Here is a 21,981-nt window from a genome sequence, read left to right on the forward strand (position 1 = left end):
ACTTGTAATGTAGGTGCTTGGAATTTGTAATTCGGATGTCAGGTTATTATTAAACTTTGTACAGGTCCCTTAAAATCAAGTGGTGAGCACTGTAGGGCATTAAAACCAAAGAGAGGAATCACTTAAATGAGCCTGGCATAAAACACATTGCAGCACGTGTATACAATGAGTTCGAGTCCAGTCAAAAAAAATGCATGGGGCCAAGAGTCCAATACTTAAAACAGGGGGGGGGGAATAAAAGGGTCCGAATACTGGCCGCCTCTTAACAGTCTGGGCTGTCTTGACTCTGCTGTCGGCTCCCCGCACTCCGGGGGCGTCTGGTCAGTAGTCGGTGCAGGAGTTGTCCTCTCTAGCGGTCCTCTTCCCTCCTCGGCATGTCGGTATTGTCGGCTCTTGGTGCTGTGGCTCGTCTGCTGTCCTTGTGCTCCTCACCTGTCCGCTCTCCTCGCTGGCCTACACACACACCCGCCGGCGCGGCGCTGTGGCCGTCAAGTGCCGCCCCCCAACACACGTTGGCAGCGCCAGCCCGCTAGGAGAAGAACATAGATATATATACGTAGATGCCGCATTCAACGGTGCTCCTCATTGGAGCGATACGTCAACGCGGCCGCTATCTTGCCCGGGTGGAGCCGCGCTGCCTAATGCATGTATGTCTATTGAGGCAGGAGATTATTTATGATTAAAAACATCATTACTCGCTGAATTCTCAACCGATTTTCATGCGGTTTGGTTTGTTACAATCGTCAGACATGTAGTTACGATACAGGATACTTGGTTAAATAAAAAATGCAGTTGTTCATACCAAAATATTTGATCTTATGTAGATAAAGTAACAGTAACAACACATTTAAACTAAACTTTCCCCATGTAATAAATATTCTTTTTCTTACTAGATGTACAATGCCCACCATGATGTCATTTAATTATTAATTTTGACTATAAATGTTTATTCACATTTTAAGTCACACAATGTGCAAAAAATAGTGTATCAGCAGGGTTGTGCCGAGCTGCAGTGTAGTTACACATTCTGATTAACAAATGTTGGTTTTGTACAAGTGAAAATAAATGACTTAGAGCTGCATGTTTACGCAAAATTTTGCTTTAATCTCATATGTATAACACCACAGTGCTCATGGGAGCCTGGACACAGAACTGTTTACATTATTAGGTCATATTTACAAAAAATACAGTGTACAGTAGCTAGTATTATTTTTAGGAGTCTGCCCAGTCCTGTCGAAGTCCTCAGGTGTGAAGTGACAGCTGCAGATGACTGAGGAGTCACTCGGGACAAAGTCCTTTCTCCTCACTGCTGCTACCCATGCCCGTCTCCTATCTGTGTTTTTTGGGAAACTACACACAAAATAAGTGTGTCAGAAAAACGCAGTTACACATAATTTGTAGTTACAATTCAGGCCACAAGTTAACTACTAACGTTATACTGCGTTATGTCACGTTGGTGCCATGAAACAGATAGTTGACCATTTGGAATAACACATACACCGACATAGCTGTTTGACAAAGCATCATAATTTTAGAAATAATATTATATAAATGTTAACCTTTTTTCTTTAAGTTGTGTGACATAGCGTTAGCTTAATTTGGCATTAGGACCAGGACAGTTACTTTACTTGATTAGCTTAAAAGAAGCATCACTTTTTGAGATATATATCTCATTAAACATGTTCGTAACAGTAAAATATTGTAAAACAACTTCTTACCTGTGGAATTTTATTCCCTTCTGCTTGGTTTCACTTCTCTCGTTCGTACACCCAAATGCAGAGCAAAAATGTGGCATTTCTGCCGAGTCTGACATGGGTCTGAACCGGTCAGAGCACCTAGGCAAGATGGCGGCAGTATTGACGCATCCCACAAGCCAGGGTGCGGCATCTATGTACGTATATATATCTATGGGAGAAGAAGAAGAGGAAATTTTTTTTTTCTTTCAACTTTATTAAACAAAGTCTGGCATTATATTCAAAGCTTTCAATATAAAAATACAGTTTTCCAGACTGAGCATTTACAGCATATTTGTAACAGCACATATATCAATAATAAAATAAAATAAATAACTAAAATAGAAGTCAGAGATCTAGACAGAATTGAATACATTCAAATTGTCATAAACAGTCAAGACTTGTTTGGTTTTAACACATTTCTGTGTGTGTGTGTGTTTTTTTTTTTTTAAAGTTTGTTAGCTCATTCATATAAACTGTGGGTGACGCTTCATGTATCTGCATCTGTGGATAAAATGTTTTGCAATAATAATTAAACTGTTATACATCATTTCCCGTTTTTTGTTTTGTATTATAACTCCATACTTAATGTCCTTGTATTCCAGCTTGGGCTTGTCCTTTTCAGATATCCAGTCTTGGAAAGGTTCCCAAAACACTCTGGTACAGTATAGGTACAGTTAAAAAACAAGTGTTCTAACGTCTCAATGTCAGAGTCACAAAACGTACAGTTGTTTTTATCGATGTTGAATCTTTGTCTCAGAAACTCATTACAGGGATAGATATAATTTAAGGTTTTAAAATGTGTTTCTTTAGCTTTTGGTGATATGGGCAGAGTGAGGTATCTGGTTCTAATTCTGACTATACTCTCTTTAGGATAATCTTTTAACAGATTTTTCCTTTTTAATGATAAAGGGAAGAGATTAGACGTGAGGACACCTCGTATGATTTTGTTCGTACATTTTTTATCTATGAAAATAATATCATCTATAACGATTGACAGCATCATGGGTATTCTATTCTCATAAAGCAACATTCCTTTTACCATGTTCACCATACCTTGTGGAATCGCTTTGATCACCACTGAGTGTTGGTGTTTAGTACACTTCATATTAAACTTATTAACAAAATCATCATAGTCAAGAAAATTTCCTCTTGAATCCATTAAGTGCAAAATCGACCAAATACCTCCCTCCACCCAGTCATTAAAAAACAAAGATTTTCTTCTAGAAAAGATACATCTGTTATTCCAGATAGGAACAGAGTGTGGGGTAAAGTTATGACTATTAATTAGTTTCCACTACAGGAGGACCTGCTGATGAAACTTGGACAACTTAACTGGTAGCTTGGTAATACAGAAGTCACATCTTAACAGAAAATCTATCCCACCACATTTTTAGAAGAGGAAAAACTTTGAGGCACCAACAACTTGGATTTCACGGGTGAGTTTCTTATCAAAGTCGTCTTATTAAAAATTTGAAACAACCGGAGTTGATACTACGGCGGCTGAGACGTACATAAAAGGCTTTTCTCACAGCGCCAGCCGCACTGGAAATAGAGCAGTGGGCTGAAGCAGAGCGGTGCGGCGCGTCGGCCGGCGCCAGTGTGGGTTGGTTCATAGAATATAATGGAGGCGGGCGTTTTGACGCACGGCGTATGGCGGCGGTGTGTGTTACACTAAGTCCCTCCTCCTGATAGCCGACTTGTCACTGGCCACTCCCTTCTCCAGCGCCATTGGTCAGTCTATCAGAAGGTAAAAGCGCTTCACAGGTGCAGCTTATAAATACCAGCCGTTAATACACAAGTTCAGCAGTTCGGACTTATGGACTTGGCAAGTTCGGACTTGGCAAGTTCACGCGAGAGTCCAGACTTCCCAAGAACGGGAGGACAGTACAGTCATTTCTGCTTTTGGAACAGCTGCGAATTTGATGATGTCACCACCTCCGCTCGCCTTGGCTGTTTTAGGCCTACTGTGTTGAATACATGCATTGAGAATAAAACAATATAAACAGAGCCCAGCCCTGCGTCTTTTCATAGACATTGTAAGAAAGTAATATGTATATGTGTTTAACGTTTCAACATAGCCTATATAACTGACACACAAAAACTTATAAATAGCCAAAATATTTTCATAAAATGTCTTATAAAACCTTTTCCCCGCAGCTGGCTTTTGTTTATTTTTAATCTATAGCCTATCCAATTCCCGCACCTGGCTTCTGATTATGTGTAATCAAAACAAAAGCCAGGTGCGGGGGGGAAGTTTGTGGAGAGTTGGTGGTTATTGTGATCATGAGCATTGGCGAGTTGGAAATCAAAAATCAATAACTGACATGGATTGGAGAAGGCGTCTTGGTGCAGTTATTGCAGCAGGACTGCTGTACCTGCAGGCTGAGGAGGAGGCTGCCAAGCTGAGGAGGCAGATCCGAGAAAGACAGCAGAGGATGAGGATGAGACGTGCTATGCTTGCATGTCTCTACTGTTTGATAAGTTTGTCCAATTGTGGACAAAGTACCCAGAAAAAGTAGTAATATCACAACAAAGAACAAAAACTGAGTCACAAGTAAAAGTGCTCCATACCAAATCTGACTTGAGTAAAAGTATCTGGGTATTGTCAGCAAAATGTAGGCCTACTTAAAGCAACACTTACCTTTCTGGAAATTTTACACTTTTAGGTTAAAATGCTGTTAATACGCTGATAGCACACTAAAATGTAAGTGAATTCCACCAGAGATAAAAAGTCATAATTATACCATTCTCATATGGTTCTAAGAAAACTCCAACCAATCATTGCATTCGGACTGAATGCAATGATTGGTCGAAGTTTTCTCCTGTCTTGTCTGTCTTCCCCACGTGGAGGCCTCCGACTGGGAACTGCCCATTGGTCCGACAGCCCATTGGTCTGACATCCCATTGTTCCGACCATATTAAACCCATTGTTCCGAAATCATCATGATGCCCTGTGGTTAAGGTCTGGTTAGGTTTAGGCACAAAAACCACTTGGTTAGGGTTAGGAAAAGATCATGGTGTGGGTTAAAATGAAAAAGAAAGTGACAAACACATAAGCTGTGAGCCTGCTTTGCCTCAAGCCTTTCCAAGCTGACCCAGAGCCAGTCGCGGCGCACCATCAAGGTAGAAATACGCCCGCCGGGAGCTGTTCAGCACCGCGGACCATCGGACTAATGGGATGTCAGACCAATGGGCTGTCGGACCAATGACATGGACCCCCTTCGACTAACGTAACTGCTCGCGTAACCACCCCCCACACCCTCCACCCGAGTCTGAGACAACAAACAGGTTAGTAACAGGGCCGCTTGTGGACATAAACTAGTGACAGGGACCCTTGTGGATATAAACTTTTCTCCGTAACAAAAGCAAACAAATGCGGACCACCACTTCCACCTCCAGCCGCTCCAACAGGGAAATCAGTTAGCAAAAGAAAGAAACCATGCAACAAGAAGTAAATTCATCAGTGCAATACAGTCGCAAGTTTCTAACAGATATTAGAAACCGCTGCAGAGATGTAACGCTACAACCGACAGAGCTCAGGATGTGTAGCAAGCTTGGCCTGCTACATAGAGCTAGCCCTGAGATGACCGTGGTTTCGCCTGGAGCTGTCCTGACAGGGAGACACCAGCAGCGTTGTGACAAGACGCAGAAGCGAGGGAAGCGCAGGGGGTTTAGCTATAGGCTAAAAGCTAACCCCATGAAACCAGCTGTTCCCAGTGTCCTTCTGGCGAACATCTGCTCGCTGGACACAAAAATGGATTACTTCTGACTGTGGAGATCCACTCACCGAGGAGTGAGGGACTGCTGCGTCCTGGTGTTCACTGAGACATGGATGAATGGCAACATATTAGACTCCGGTGTTGAGCTAACGGGGCTAACACTACATAGAGCAGACAGGGAGGCTGCATCATCTGTTAAGCTCCGTGTGGCGGTCTGGCAATATACACAATTCATGGTGCAGTTCTGCTCTCAGGATGTGGAGTTTTTGACTGTGAAATGTCGACCCTTTTCATCTTACTATTGCACTATATGTTCTTTCTTATATGTTGCACAAATTGTTTTTAAATGTTTTGTTTCTGTTTGCTTGGGGTATGCGAAATGTCATTTCCTTTTTGTGCTGGTTCAGTTCAGTTCATAAAATTATGACAACACAGCATCCAGTTGCTAATGGCTAACGTTAGCCTACTGTAGCGTAGCCTCTGAAACTTAAACGTTATCTTCCTTGTGCATTTCCACTTGCTAGTAACGTTAACACTACTATCTAACATTAGCACTGTAACCTTATTCTATAACTCATCAGTCATCACTGACTCTGGTTGAGTTTTAAAACTCCGGGGTTGCGTTTGACTGTCTTGGTTGTAACATTACACTCGCTCTCCTCTTCTGTGTATCTAACGTTACCTTGTCAACGCCTACGTCTATAATGAGGACTGAATTACACGTAATGGAGGAGGGAGGAGTAGGCCTTCGGAGGGAGGTGGAGTTGCAGAGGAGGGGGATGGGACTTTGGAGGGAGGCGGGAGTTGTGGATGTTCAAATTTTTTCTAAGTGCTGTGTGAAATGCAAGAAAGGTAAGAGTTGCTTTAAAATGAAAAATTAAAAGTACTCATTATGCAGAGTGACCCAATTTCAAGTGTTGTAATCATCATATAGCTACATGAATATGTACTGAGTATTAATTGATCAATTTAATTAATTAAGTAAGTAAGTAAGTAAAGTTTATTTGCAGAGCACCTTTCACAGACAACCCAGTCACAAAGTGCTTTCCAAAAAAAATGAACAAGGCCAGCAGATAGTTACAAAACAATAACATATAAAAACAAAAACATAAAATACTTGAAGCAAGCAACAAAACAATCACATCATAGAGACAGATAGATCACAGACAGTTATAACAAACAATAATGTGTCCTAAAAACACATAGTAATGTAAAATAAGTTAACTAAAAGCTTGTCTGAATAAAAAGTTTTCTAAATGTGTCACATATATTTACACGTAGGCTACATATAAGCAGCATTTAAATGTTGTCATGGTAGAACTAATTTTAACACCTTTGACTAGTGTACTAGTCTAATCTATAACAACGCACATCAACTTGTAAATATGAAACTTACAATATATAAAACAAACTATCTGAAAAGTAACTATAGCTATCAAATAAATGCAGCTTGAGTAGAGCGTACAGTATTTCCCTCTAAGTATCACAAAATGTAAATTCCCAAAGTATAAGTACATCAAATTTGTACTTAAGTACAGTAGCTACTTGAGTAAATACTTAGTTACTGTCCATCCATGCATTTGTCCCATCATTATGCTTTCTATCTACATTTTTATGTAGACTTGACAGTTTACTTGGTACACTTAGAAAAAACAACAGCAGTTTAATATTGTATTAAGTCTAACATTTTATTGAAGTGTTGAGTTGTAGATTGTGGTGCTGTTGAACTGTACTGGATTATACTGACAGTAGTTTCTCATTTAGTCTATCCTCACCGAAATGAGGATCAAACAGGTCAGATGTTAAGAGGAAAATTTTATTCAGCCACACTTCAGACATCAGGTATACAATTCATATCAGATAATCAATATTTAAAATGCTGTTGAATAAATACTACAATAAATACAATTAATCTTTAAATACAATAAATGAATTACAATGAATTATTGCCCATTAGACATACCCCAAACTAATTACAATTCATATTTAACAACTACAGAGATATCAGCCACGAATTTCAAAAGGACTACCCGAGAGAGGCTGCTCTCGGTGGGGCAGCCTGAGCGCTCATACACATGTTTATTATCTATGAGCGCTGACACTGCTGTTATCTAGCGGGACCTTACTTTCAAGTTGGCTCTGTATTAATACATCGATCACGGATATGAAGTTTAAACTACGCATGAAAACACTCCATTCTGTGACAGAACAACAGCAACATATCAGTAATTACAACTTACAATTGTGCACCTTTCCCTCACTTGCCATTTCCGATGATTGATGCGAAATGCATGGTGGGATACCTGGCTATCTGAAGTCCACACAAGTCTGCTCCGATGCATCCCTGGTAAAAGGGGCATGGCGAGAACACATCTGGGCATTTGGACTGAACTTGGCTAGATGTGAACTTTGAATTGGAACAGTACTTGGGCTGTGACTGATGATGTGTCACAAGTCCACAAGAACACAAGTCCGCACAAGAACGCATATTGAGAAACGGCTACCATGACAAATGCCCCGGCAGGAAGTAAAATAATACAAAAAAAACCCTCAAACCATTTCAACCTAAAACCAAACAATAAAAGACACTGAAATCAAGCAGTAAAACCCATCAAACACAATAAAACATGTAGATAAAAACACAACACCAAAGTAAAATCATGCACAGTAAAATACAACACAAATGAATGCACAAAAAATAAAACCTATAGCCTATTTCCACCATACAACATACTGTTCATCTTATCTGATTTCATTTCCAAGATTATCTGTAAACGCATTGAAAAATTGCAAGACATCATAAATCCCTAGCAATGTAATGATATTAATGATACAGATCACAAAAAAAAGTTTCTATAGCCCCTTTTACACTGCCAGATTCGGCTAATGTTGGGCCGTGTTGCAGGCAAGCTGTGAGCGTTTAGACACACAGAGCCAGATTGGCGAGTTGATCTGAATTCGAATTGTTGATGATCTGTAAGAGGCAGTATAGCGCTAATCCTGCAACTGCTGGTCGTTTGATCCATCATAGAGTAGTTTGGGCTGAAAGAGAACAAGGGCAAGTGTGTTTCATTTAAATCCCCTGTCCCCCTCCTATTTTCCCTGCGCCACCGAAGTGGCCTCCATGGGACATAAGCTGTTATGTAATACCAAGGGCTGAGTGTAAGCTAATAAGGGCAAGTGGAACTACTGATGAAACACAGCATTCATTACTGCCTACCTCACTTACCTCATAAATTCAAAGGGCCCAGCACACCATTACGATGTCCACACTGTTGCTAGCATGCATGCTAGTCAGCAGTTGTGTCAGTAGCTACCACTGGAGATAGTGCTTTCACTAAATTGGCCAATTTGCAGCTGTTAAAGATCAGCAACTAAGGTACTGTGGAACAAGGTAATTTAACTCTTATGTGTTCCCAAGTGACTGATGTCAGACCACCGCACTTAATGGAGCAGCAGACCCACTGACTTGCCTTCACACGACTCAACACTTTTGGGAGTGGTTTTGTCTGTGTGTGTGTAGCCCTTTTTACACTACCAGATTTTCGGCAAATGTCGGGCTGTTTTGCAGGCAAGCTGCAAGCGTTTAGACACACAGAGCTGGATTGGCAAGTTAATCCAAGGTGCCCAATTTTCTGCCGAGTAGGGGTAAACATAAGGCCCGTTTCCACTGAAGAAGTTCCTGGTACTATTTGGGGAGCAGGAACTACTACAGGAACGTCCTCTCGCTCGGCCCTCTCAACCGCCGTGTCTCCACTGAGAGAACGGAGTACGACGAAGGTTCCTGTAAAGTTACGGGCTCTGGATGTGATGTAATCAGTGCGCGACCATTTTGACCGGGGCGACGTAGGGACGCCGTTAGCCGATAGCGGTGTCTGTAATAATTCACTGAATGGCCCGTGAAAAAAATATTTTTTCCAGCTGATGTCTTAGTTACAACATGATTGAACTAACTGGAGTAGTTTAATGTCGTATCCGACAACGGGAGGCTTTTAAGAGATGACGTCCTGATGTTAGCTTTGCTGCTGCTTTTAGCTATCCCTGTCAGCTGATGCTTTCTAGACATCGTGATTTCCCAAAACTGAATAAATACCACACATATCAACACAAAACTGCTTTGCTAGCTCAATCATGTTGTAACTAAGGTAGTTTTTTTACATGGCGGCGGAAGCTATATGAAAGAGCTAACCCTTGTCTGCTGAGTTTTAAAAATGCCAGCTATTTTGTTGCTTTCTGTTGTTGTCACATCCCTCCTTGAGTATATCCAATCAGCACCAAGTAATCCCCAAGCCCCAGCCAGGAGTCTTTCGGGGCCGTTCTGAGTACCTACTCCAAGGCAGGGACTTGTTTAGCCCCTGTAAAAGTTCCGGAACTCTGTCCTTCGGGGGTGGTTCCTGCGGTGGAGATACGCACCAACGGCCCCGGTCCCAGCCCCGGCCCCGGCCCCGGCCCCGTAAAATTACCTCGTAGTTCCTGCGGTGGAAACGGGCCTTTATTGGCGGAGCCTTTTTGGTTTAAAAAGAATGAGGCTCCCTTCCGCCACAGGAGGGGCTGTTGATGACTTGTGGGAGGAGCTGTTGATGACGCCGCACGTGTGACCCACTGGTGGTGGACTAACAGGAAACAGCTGATAGCATGAATGAACAGCAATTAGCAAGAGGGAAATGCAAACCTGAAAGACACTGTAAAGATGAGCAACTGGGGAGATAAGAAATTGCGTGCCCTCCTTGTCCTCGCAAACGAAGAGGCCATTAACCGTCAAGTGACGGGGACGGTGAAGGACAGGCCAATTTATGAGAGAATCGCTGAAGGACCGAACAGCCGCGGCTTCCCTTGGATTATGTCACTGTTTACGTCACGCGCTGAGCCCCACGTTTGGTTACTTACTCACGCCCCCCACTGCCCCGAAAAAGGCACATTGTGTATGAACAAAAGTAGGTAGGCAGCATTTCACTGCACTCCCCGATTTTGTTTTTATACTGCCAATGCTGAACAAAGACTGATTGGGCTTTCCTGCAAATTTGCACAATTCCTATATAAAAAGGGTTTTTGTGTGTGGTGTGGAGGGTCTTCACATTTGCTATAAGCCATGGCTGTGACTTTGGCCTGATTGAAACCAGGTTTCTAAGTGTGCCTGCTCACTGTGGTTTATTTAAGCATGTGCTGCAAACACAGCTGCCTCTCATTCCTGTTGTGTTCTCTCAGTGAAGGCAATGTTACACTCAATACGCTGCTGTCAAAAGGCAGAGTTTGAGAAGATTGGTATAGATGTTTTTCCTCTTTTGATTTTAACATATCTTATGATATGACCTTTTTAACCCCTCATATGCTGTGGTCTTTTGCCCCTTGCTGAGACTAGTTTGTCACATCTAGAACCTGTATAGGCCCACTGCAAAATATCACAGTGAGTGTGTGCAGTGCCCTATTATCCCACCAGAACTCTGCGCTCTGAGAATGCAGGGTTACTTGTGGTCCCTAAAGTCTCCAAAAGTAGATCAGGAGCCAGAGCCTTCAGCTATCAGGCTCCTCTCCTGTGGAATCATCATCTTCTTAAGACTAGACTTAAGACTTCCCTCTTTGATAAAGCTTATAGTTAGGGCCGGCTCAGGCTTGCCTTGGACCAGCCCCTAGTTAGGCTGATTTAAGCCTAGTCCACCAGGGGACCTCCTATAATACACCCAGCACCTTCTCTCCTTCTTTCTCTCTCTCTCCCTTGCTAACACTCATGTCCTGTTACTGCATCTCGCTAACTTGGCTGGACTGCATGTCACTAACTCGGTTTTCTAATATATACTTTCAACATATTGTACCACAATAGCGGTAATTATTATTATAATATTATTACTTTAATTAATGTTGTCGTAAGCTACTATCATTACTGTCTGTCCTGTCTCTCTGTCTCTCTTTCTGTCTCATTGTGTCATACAGATTACCGTTAATTTATTATGCTGATCTGTTCTGTATGATATCTATTGCACGTCTGTCCATCCTGGAAGAGGGATCCCTCCTCAGTTGCTCTTCCTGAGGTTTCTACCATTTTTTTCCCCCGTTAAAGGTTTTTTTGGGGAGTTTTTCCTTATCCGCTGTGAGGGTCCAAAGGACAGAGGGATGTCGTATGCTGTAAAGCCCTCTGAGGCAAATTGTGATTTGGTAAGCTTTGACTTGTGTGGACTTCAAAGCTTACTAATGAAGCTCTAGTGATGGTTCAGTCAGGAAGACAATACTTTTCATGTTCAGGCTGTAAGTTTTTTTCTCACCCTGCCATTCACTCAGATGTACATCATTTAGGTCAAGCTTTGATTTGTGAATGTTATAGGCAGACGGCACCTTGTATGGTAGCCTCAGTCACCTGTGTGTGAATGTTTGTGTGAAAGGAGTTTAAATGTGCTTTGAGTGATCAGAAGACTAGAGCAGTACTTAAGAAATGCTATACAAATGCAAGTCCATTTACCATATCATTTGTTAGTAATGTAAGATGTGGCGAGTCTCAACTCTGGTGCTGCAACTTATCAAGCACCAGCATCCAGGGCTGAAAAATGAAGCCAACACAGAGGTGCCAGAAACTGCAGTTCTTTGAACGTTCACTTGAGGCTGGCTCCAGAAGCACAGTCACTCTTTGTAGACCCCCATGTTAAAATGCCCAACTTTACTGCAGAAACAAATACATTTATTATCAACAGCTAATTTCAACATTAATGACAACTGCACAGGGGGGAAATTTTTTATATAACTCCTCTGTTTACATTTTATTGACGCACAAAGTTACAGATAAATTGCTCCTCCACAGCTCCAGCCTCTCGCCAGTCAATTATGAATCAGTCATTTCATCTAGCTCTGATAGACAGCACATGAGAAAGAGAAATCATTATGACACTCGATTTACAGCACTCAAGTATTATGGTACCTGGCATACCAACACAACACCACTTCATCCTGTTAAACCAGTATTCACAACTTGGATTAATTTTTATGAAAAAACATTTTGAGTCTCTTGAACGGTGTCCCCTTACTGACTAAACAACTGTGAATAACTTATCGAGGAACGGACACATATTCTGACTCTATGATCCCTTCAGGGGAAGGGAATTACTACTTGTTTATTTGTCAAAATGTGTAGCCACATCAGGCAAGTAAAAGGTACTGGGCATTTAATTGGGACTAAGCTTTAAAGTAGTCACTTCTGGCTCCAAAAAAACAAGATGGTGACAGCTGTAATGCTGAACTCAAGGCTTCAAAACGGGAGTCCACAAACCATTGTGTGACATTACAATAGCTACATCCAGTATTTTAACAACAACTGATTGTTACACAAGTAATCTCCAAAATAAAGGTAAAAGATACAAGAGCAGAAAGTGATGTCTTCAAATTGCCTTTTTATCTCACCAACCACCATAAAGGTATTGGATCACAGTTTGAACATCTGCCAAGCTGCAGACCTGTCACTGTTTCTAGCTGTCTTTAGGAAAACAGTTGTTTTTTTGCCTCGACACTGGTGCATTTGTTACTGGGATAGTGGCATTAAAAGTGGTTGCTTTTTGCTGAGACATTTTATAGTTGTACCCAAACTTTCCTTTTAGTACTCTGTCTCACATACCCAGTCCACTATGTCACATCACATTTCATAAATAATACAAATAGGACAATTTAATTTGCAGGTTCCACAGCTTTGCAAGTGTATGCATGGGTCATGCGTGTGTTTGTTGTTGTTGTTGTCATGTTGCAAAGGGCATTATGCTGGTTGCCCCCTTTTTTTTTTGTTAAGGGACCGGTTATCTCCTCAGAGTGGGGATGGGTGTGTGAGTATAACTGGTTGGCTTGGAGGGTGAATGTGTTGTGTAACTCTGAGAATCTGCAATATCTTCCTCATCAACAATTTCAAATTCACATTTGCTTTATTGACATGACCATATTAACATACAGTGTTACTGTATAAGCTTGTTGAAGGTCTATAGAAGAAGTATAATAATTCAGAGCATAAGGCAGCGAATAGTTTACACATTACTATACTATATACATGATATATAACTATATTCTACACTATACAACATTACACATCACAAAGTATACTACAGTATATTAAAAAAAAACAGTTGCAAACCACCCATTAAATGAATGAAGAAAATAAAAAAATAAATATAAATGATGAGATGGCAGAGTTAACACCAGGCTAAAAAGCAGAGTTTCACTATCCTGCCTGGTTGAAAGTTTCGTCAAAGCCAACACCACTTACCACACTCACTAGTGATGTCATAGGATCCTGGAATACACCTGTACATCACTGCAGCAAAAAAATAACAGTTTTTAAATAATAACACATAAGAATGGGTATATAGTGGAGGTACAAAGTGGTATTTAGCATTTCATCCACTCCCTTTTTTTGACTCTAATAAATGAGCCATTGTGACTGAATGAGTAAGAAAGACAGTCGCCATGGCTGATAAGTCTGAGGTTGATCAGTCAAATGTCCATTACAACTTAACCAATAACACAGTGCTGAGTTCTACGAACAGTTGAAGACTCAGAGGGCAGTGTTTCTTCAAGACAGGTGTGCCAAACAGTGTACCATTAAATATCAAGATGCAAGTTCATCACTGACGGTAAATACAGCGAGGTATACAGAGACAACAAAGAGAGAGACAGCTGCATGTAGCATGCTCTTTCATGTGGCACCGTTGGTTCACTCAGACGAATTCAGTTTTGTGCATAAGGTGATGTGTATAAATGAAGCTATACATGTCCCTGTAACACTGTTATTAACTGCAAAGGAACAGAAAATAAGGTTTGTGCATTCAGATGACTGTGGACTCTAGATACCATGCTGCATTACAGGGTAGACTCAAAGTTTTTCAAGTCTGTCTTAAACAATTGTCAGGTGCCCATATATCACACTGAAACAGGTTTTGTTTGCTATAATTATTCCTCCTATTCATATTGGACGTAACAGATTACTTCATCTGCCTCCAATCTAAGTGATGAGGGACAAAGTTAACAGTCCTTATTCTGTGTGAAAATACATTCCAGAGTTAATCTAAAGCTAATATGAGGCCTTCAAGGTCTGAATTAGACACATCATCAATTCAATATCTCCCAAAAAACGTTGCATTATAGGCTAACTTAATATGACACACATAAGTCAACAGTCTAGGCTCCAGAAAACTGATGCTTTCACTGCAGAGACAACATTCAATCGATAGTCCAATCCACAGCTTCAGGATTTCTGTATACTCAATTAAAAATACACATTGATATGTACCAATATAATTTTGTGACATAACTTTCATTTCAGCTATTTGTTTTTGCAAAATAGGGTTAAGTAATGTGACAGCAAACTGAACAAAAGCTGCAGAACATTCAGAGACTTGTCATCTTACTTCACCCCCACCCCACTGAGCTCAGTGGTGGTGTGTGTGGTAGAGGAAGAGAGACAGAGAATTTGTCAAAATAAACAGGTGTTGGCAGAGAGGAAATAAGTGCTAAAGCTGTCAAGTGGTAGTAAATGTACTGTGAAGATTGTAAGACTGTTCTCGTGCACTGTTCGTACATGTACCTATGAACTATTGTACCACTATTTGCATATAACCCACGTAATCATTAACCAGTAAATCGTGTATAACCCACATATTCAGAAAGGCTTTGGTCATGTAACCAACGCACTGATGGGCGCACAGAGGGAATTAGTATAACCACAGAAAAGTCTGTGTCAGGAGGCAGGTTGGAATGGGTGATGGGTCAAATAATACAGGACTTTCCCCCTGGAGATGGGTGTTTGGCACCAAATGAAACCAAGTGAACTTTCAGTTATTTTAAGGTACATCCAGGGTTCCCATGGTCATGTAAAACCCGCGAAAGTCATGAAATTCCACAATCTCATTTTCCAGACCTGGAAAAGTCATCAAATTAGAGAAATCCTTGAAAGTTTTGGAAAAGTCAGAGAATGTCATCGTTGTAATGATATTGTTATACTAAATGTTTGTGGATAACCCTCCACGTAATATTAGATAACAAACTTATTTTCTGTAACTGTTGATGTAACGCACCTCTAATATGTGTCGATGCATTATGTTCTGTTTATCATCGCATACATTTCTTTGCTGGGCAAGTGGGGCAAGAAAAATAATGGTGTGACAGTGTGATTTAACACTTAGGGTCATGAATCCAAGTTTACATACTGATGCTCCACTAAAACTTTTTGAAGCATTTTTGAGATTCAGCTCTTGAAGTGGGCAGCCAAAGATGTTCAATTGTCACCTCTTTTTTTTTTTTTTTCAAACAAATGAACCAATGGGCCAACAGCACTTCTGGCTTCTGTCATTTCCCCATTCTGAGAGCTCTTCTCCTCCACGTCTGCAGACTATGACAATACGTATAACAATAACATTTGGTGTAATGTACATTATACTTATATATTTTGAATGGTCATGGAAATCTTACTATGGGTCCTTAAAAAATCAATGCGTTGAAATTTTGTCCATGAAAATTTGTGGGAACCCTGTTCCTCACCATGTTTCTTTTCCTAAACATTACCTATTTAACTTTACTGTGCTGTGTCAGTGCTCAGCTTCACTTAGCAATATTAAAAAACACAGACCAAGCCAGAATATCTTGGTGTTGTCATGGACTCAGACCTGAACTTCCAACAGCCATATTAAGACAATTATAAAGTCACCCCACAATCACCTTAAGAACATATCAAGGATAAAAGGACTGCTGTCTCAGCAGGACCTGGAAAAACGTGTCCATGTATTCATCTTCAGTAGACTTGACTACTGTAACAGTGTCTTTACAGGTGTCACGACCTGGCTCAAAGGTATGACAAAATATGGAGACCACACATGACTTTAAAGTAGAAAAAACAAATTTATTTAAATAAACTAAACTTAAATGTGTATGTCAGTTATCAGTAATGTCTGAAATGTGTGAGTGTGTGAATGTGTTTAGATGTAAGATAACAAAAAACGAAATAACCCAAGATCAAACAAACCCAGCAACTCAAAGAGGAGAGGGAGAGTGAATGCTCAGGCCCCAATATAAATAGGTGAGCATTCACACCAAATCAGGTGTCAGCCATCTCTCCTAATGAGCCATTCCCCAGATCCCAGGCAACCAAACAAAGTAGGTCAGAGGCCAAGGAGCTGTCACACAGGTCTCCTAAAATATCCACCAGGCAGCTGCGACTGATTCAGAACGCTGCTGCTTGAGTCCTCACAAAGACCCAGAAAGTAGATCACATCTTTCCATTTCTGAGGTCTTTACACTGGCGTTCTGTCCGTCAGAACTGATTTCAAAAAACTACTGTTGATTTACAAAGCACTGAATACATTTCTAACCTTGTGCTACGGAATGAACCATCCAGATGTCTCAAGTCTTCTAGGACAGGACTGTTTTGTGTCCCCAGAGTCAAGAGTAAACATGGAGAAGCAACGTTTAGTTTTTATGCATCACATATCTGGAAAAAACTCTCACTTCTTTTACATTTAAGTTGAAGACTTATCTGTTTGCCACTGCCTTTTATTAAATCAAATTTGTCCATTTCTTACATTGCACTGTCAAGTATTTCAATTGATTTTATTTTTGTATTTTGTACCTGTCTTGGTATATTTTAACCTTTTATTGAATTAACTATTTGTAAATGTCTGATTTAGTTTTTCTTTTGCACCTTGTCTTGATGCTTTTAATGTTTTATATAAAGCACTCTGAATTGCTTTTTGCTGAAATGTGCTATGTAAATATACTTGCCTCGCTTTGCCTTTTCCTAAACCTGACCACATTAACTTCACATTAAGTATGTAACGTCATTCCTGGGGGCTAATTGTTTAAATACCATACGAACTGTTGTATGAGGACACATTGAGCTTGTTGGTTCCTCAAAACCAAGTAAACTTCCCATGTCTTGCTTCTCAGCTGCTGAGTAGAGCCTTATAAAATGTAGTACACAGTGACTCAGCATAGGAAGGGCTTCAAGTAAAAATATGACCTGACCTGACACACCAATGAACATTTGAGCAACTTTTGTGTACCTTTTTATTTTTTCTATTGAGAGCATTATTGTAGTCAGAATTAAATACACCAGTTTTTGCTTACCTTTATATGATTTACAGTATCTCAGCCTCAAAACACAGCTGATATGACTGTCATCACAGAAACTTCATCTATCCTAGCATATGAGACACATGATCATATTGTTTATACATACTACATGAGCAGTATTTTAGAAATAACTCAATCATAACTCAATACCTTATCCACTCATACTCCTATAGAGCAGATTTCCCTGAAAACAAAAAAGATATGCAACAGGTCAGATAAAAAAAAAAAACAAATAATGTGAACATAACAAAACAGTATAAAGTGATAAAGGACTATGAAAACAGTACAACCAGTTGAGAGTCCAAAGCATTTAAATCTCCCCTACTATTAAAGTCTTTTGTTGCTTACAGTAAATCACAGTATACCCACTACAATGAACTACCCACTACATTCAATCACCAATAACCAATATCTGAGATCTACACCTATTCTGGTCCTTATTACTAATAGTTGATAGTAATAAGGACAAGAACAATCTCACACAGAGACAGCAGAGAATTAAAGAAAATATAAATCTAGGGCAAGACACATTGATAGGGGCCCTTTCCTGCTATCCTAAAAAATAAATAACAGACCAACTCAAAGTGAATATTAGACAAAAACATGACCCTGGTAGTCTGTTGAACAAGTGAGTATAGTTCATACCTAAAAAAGAGCTGATAGTTAATTAAGGTTGTGATTACTTGTTGTTTGTCTCCCTGTCTCTGCTGACAACAAAGTTATTTCACTGCTGGAAAGATGGTCTTTTCATAAAACTGGGCTGTCTAAGCAGAAAAAAGACTCATACACCTTAGATTAGTACTACATGACCAGAGAAAACAGAAAAAAGGGCTGTGGCATTTGCTTTTCACGGTACAGGAAATGGTTAGAGCTTAGATCGGGCCCAAAAAATCCAGCCCAACCCGACCCGGCCCGAGCACGTTATGTCCGGGACCGGCCTGGCCCGTCCAATTAACTGTAATTATGGGCCCGAGCCCGATTTAAACCCGGCATTTTTCAATAAGTTGGCTGTTATAATTAAGAGTATTAAACCACAAGTCTTGTTATTTGAATGACAGAAACATAGGATCTTAATGAATGGCACAACATGGAAGCATGATTACGTAATAAAACAAGTGTTTATTTTAGGATCCAGGTGGTGAAGGGCTGTGCGTGCACAGTGTTGCAACATTGTAACTAAGTTTGTTGTAACTTTATGTGTCATACAAAGTGTGGTTTCATTTTATTTTCTATAATATTGTAGCGTCCGCCAGGACGTGTGGAAAGGATAACGCGGTTATTCTGCAATTAAACCACCGTTTATTACTGAACAGTACAGGTTACTGTTGGCCGTAACCACGCCAAAACAACCAACAAACAACAACTTAGCTGTAACTCCATCTGTGCACTCTGTGGACCCGGCCTGGGCCCACGGGCCGGGTCGGGCCGGGCTTGGGCTCTGGCAGAGAATCTAAGCTCTAGAAATGGTATAGCACCCATTACCTGTTCACAAACTCTCCTACCGCAGCTTAATAGTGCACAAAAAATATGTTTCTGAAAACCTTTGAAGCAACAAATAATCAAAACAGTAACCAAATATTGGTTTATATTTGATCAGCACTGTTTAGTTAACTGTTTAAACTCTTTTTTTTTTTTTAGCCTTCCTTTACAATACAGGACACAGTGTGGCACCACCTTCCTGTTGACAAATTATTGTATTACAGCTAAACAGTGCACTAAAATGCATTTCTGAAAACATTTCAGGCAAGAAACAAGCTAAACAGCACTGCCTCATTTTACAGTTTGATCTCAGTATTTCCAGGTTCTGTTTCCAAGGTACAGGAAATAGTATGAAGTCCACTTCCTGATCGCAAATTTTTGTATTACAGCTAAACAGCACACTAAAGTATGTTTCTGAAAACATCTTAGGTAAGAAATATATAGTACAGTTTAAGGAAGTAATTGAGAGGGAGAGACGTGGCTAATTTTCCCTAACAAATTTGCAGGGAGAAGTTTAACATAGTTCATTTACACATATAACCCACATTGTTACGATACAAAGCTGGATGAAATTTGATAAAGTATCGCTTTATAGTAATACCACTTTGATCCACTGACTTCCTCTTCTTAAATCATAAGAATCCCCCTTTTTCCAAAATTAACGATCAAATCTAATCAGTGTGGTCAACAGGTGAAATTATCAGAGGGGTGGAGTTCATGCCACCATGATGAAGACCAGGACTGAAGAGGGGAAAGAGCTTCTCAGTGAAGCAGCAGTTAGTGAAGCTGTAAAGATGAACTGCAGCATCTACATCATAAAAGGAGACCACACCCTCCTCATAACTCACAAACACCCCCACCTTCTGAGGCTTCAAGTTCAGACTGAGGCTGACAACGGGGCTGGCAAAAGTTAGGTATTCGTTTCCATTCCTCAGACCCACAGCCCAGTAGCCATTCACAGGGCTTAGTGGAATTATTCCCTTTCTGTCAACTGACCCTTTGACCACTCCCAGAGTCCAGTCAGTCTTCCCTGATACCTTAACCTCATAGTAAAACCTTCCAGAGGAGAAACTCTGCTGTGCCAAGACATTGGTATAAAGAGAAAATCTTTCTGTGTTATCTGGCAGGTTCATCCTCATCTCACCACACTTGACTTGTTTCCCATCATCAGACAGGACGAGCCAGGGATTCGCTGTGTGATGTTCAAGAATTACATCCACAGCGTAATGCTGGACCCTTTTCAGCCTGGCCTGATGAAGTAGCTGCTGCTTCTCTCTGCTGAATGTCTCCTCCAGCTCAGTCACAGCTTTCACCACAATTCCCTCATATGATGGCTGACGAAAGCTGACCTCTGCCCAGTTCTTGGTGCACAGAGCAGTGTTCATGGACGCAAAGCTCTGCAGAAGGTGAAGATGGTCTTGTGTACGTGAGAGCTGTTGCATGTCAGCAGTTTTCTTCATCAGTGCAGAGATTTCTTGTTCCAGTTCTTTGATGAAGCTGTCAGCCTGTTCCTCTGTCGTCTTCTGCCTCTCTTCAATTTTCTCAATAAGCTCGTTCAGGTCTCTTTCTGCAGTCTGCATCAGAATGGTGAAGATACGAACACCGTCTGCTATCTCTCTCTCTGCATCTTCCTTACTGTGCATTCTTAAGCGTTCAATTTTCTGGATCTTAAGCTTTCTCTCCTGGATCATCTGCTGGATTTCAGCCTCTGCCTGCTCCAGCTCTGCCTTCTTTGCTTCATATTCATCTTTCAGAGAAGCAATGTTGTGAGCCATGTGCTCTGTAACAGTGCAGTGCGAGCACACACACATCTGGTCAGTCTTACAGAACAGCTCCAGTGTTTTTTTGTGCTTTGTACACACCCTTGCCTCCATGTTCTCCACCGGATCAGTCAGCGAATGTCTTTTCAGGGGGTCAGCTGTCATATGAGGATCCAGGTGAACACCGCAGTAGGAGGCGAAACACGTCAAGCACGTCTTCACAGCCTTTAGTTTAGTTCCAGTGCAGATGTCACAGGGGATTTCTCCCGGTTTGGCGACTTGTACCTCTGAGTCCCTGCTGCTTTTCTTTCCAGCTGACTGTCTAAACTCAGCAGCCATCTCAGATATGAAAGTGTTGACAGGCAGCTCAGGGCGGGTTTTAAAATGTTTTTTACACATGGGACACTGGCACTGAGAACTGTTGACATTCCAGTGCTGTGTGATGCAGTTTTTGCAGAAGTTGTGTCCACATGGTATAGTGACTGGATTAGTGAAAACATCCAGACAGATGCAGCACAAAAACTGCTCTTCAGACAGCACACAGCTTGCAGCTGACATGGTCATACACTAAGAAGAAAAGTGAAAGTAAAATTACAAAGAAGAAAAATAAAAGTAAAATTACTGCACTTCAACACATTACACAATCTATAGAACATATACATTGGATTATTGGTATACTTTAAAAGGTAAAACATCTTTTTACAGTACACTTAATGTAAATGTTATATATATACAGTATATACTATATTATTGTCAGTACAGCTCATATGTTTGCTAATTGTTTAAACTGCGTAAATACAATAGGCTTACCTGTATAAGTTAAAGTGATGTTAGAGGAAAAAACCTGATGATCTTTGTGAAGTTGTATTAATCCTCAAACACAGAGAGCCATGTCGGCAGCTCACTGTTGCTCTCAGCTACTTTGAGTCATAAACAAGGAAATGAGTTGCTGAACACTCCCACTCTCTTTCCAGTACTGCTCCACCTCCTTTCACTGAACTTTGGGTGTGTGTGTGCTTCAGAGTACCTGTTTTGTTAGTCCTCCTGCTTCATGTTACTTCTGTTTGGCACATTACTCTGTTGTTGACAGGGCAATGCATTCACACTGCAGGGCAAAGATTTCACTGGGTAGAATAGTTTTTCAGAAACAAAAGGCACCGTTTTGGCAAAAAGTTACACACATACCAAAAAACAGCAAAT

At 40.7% G+C, this 21,981-nt stretch overlaps 1 protein-coding gene across 1 annotated transcript; it reads right to left on the reverse strand.

The window, feature by feature from the left end:
- Positions 1-16,350: 16,350 nt before the first annotated feature.
- On the reverse strand, positions 16,351-21,698 carry LOC125902806 (E3 ubiquitin-protein ligase TRIM39-like). Its single transcript, XM_049599425.1, has 2 exons — positions 21,592-21,698; positions 16,351-21,348 (listed from the first exon to the last, which is right to left on the reverse strand). Exon 2 carries the CDS (start codon positions 21,343-21,345, stop codon positions 19,693-19,695), a length of 1,653 nt encoding a protein of 550 aa, XP_049455382.1. The 5' UTR covers positions 21,346-21,348; positions 21,592-21,698; the 3' UTR covers positions 16,351-19,692.
- Between the last annotated feature and the right edge of the window lie 283 nt (positions 21,699-21,981).

This window comes from Epinephelus fuscoguttatus, linkage group LG15 (assembly GCF_011397635.1).
Source record: "Epinephelus fuscoguttatus linkage group LG15, E.fuscoguttatus.final_Chr_v1".
NCBI classification, from domain to species: domain Eukaryota; kingdom Metazoa; phylum Chordata; class Actinopteri; order Perciformes; family Serranidae; genus Epinephelus; species Epinephelus fuscoguttatus.

Bases quoted from the DNA above. Each gene is read 5' to 3' on its own strand.
- LOC125902806 (XM_049599425.1), bottom strand. From the start codon at position 21,345: ATGACCATGTCAGCTGCAAGCTGTGTGCTGTCTGAAGAGCAGTTTTTG.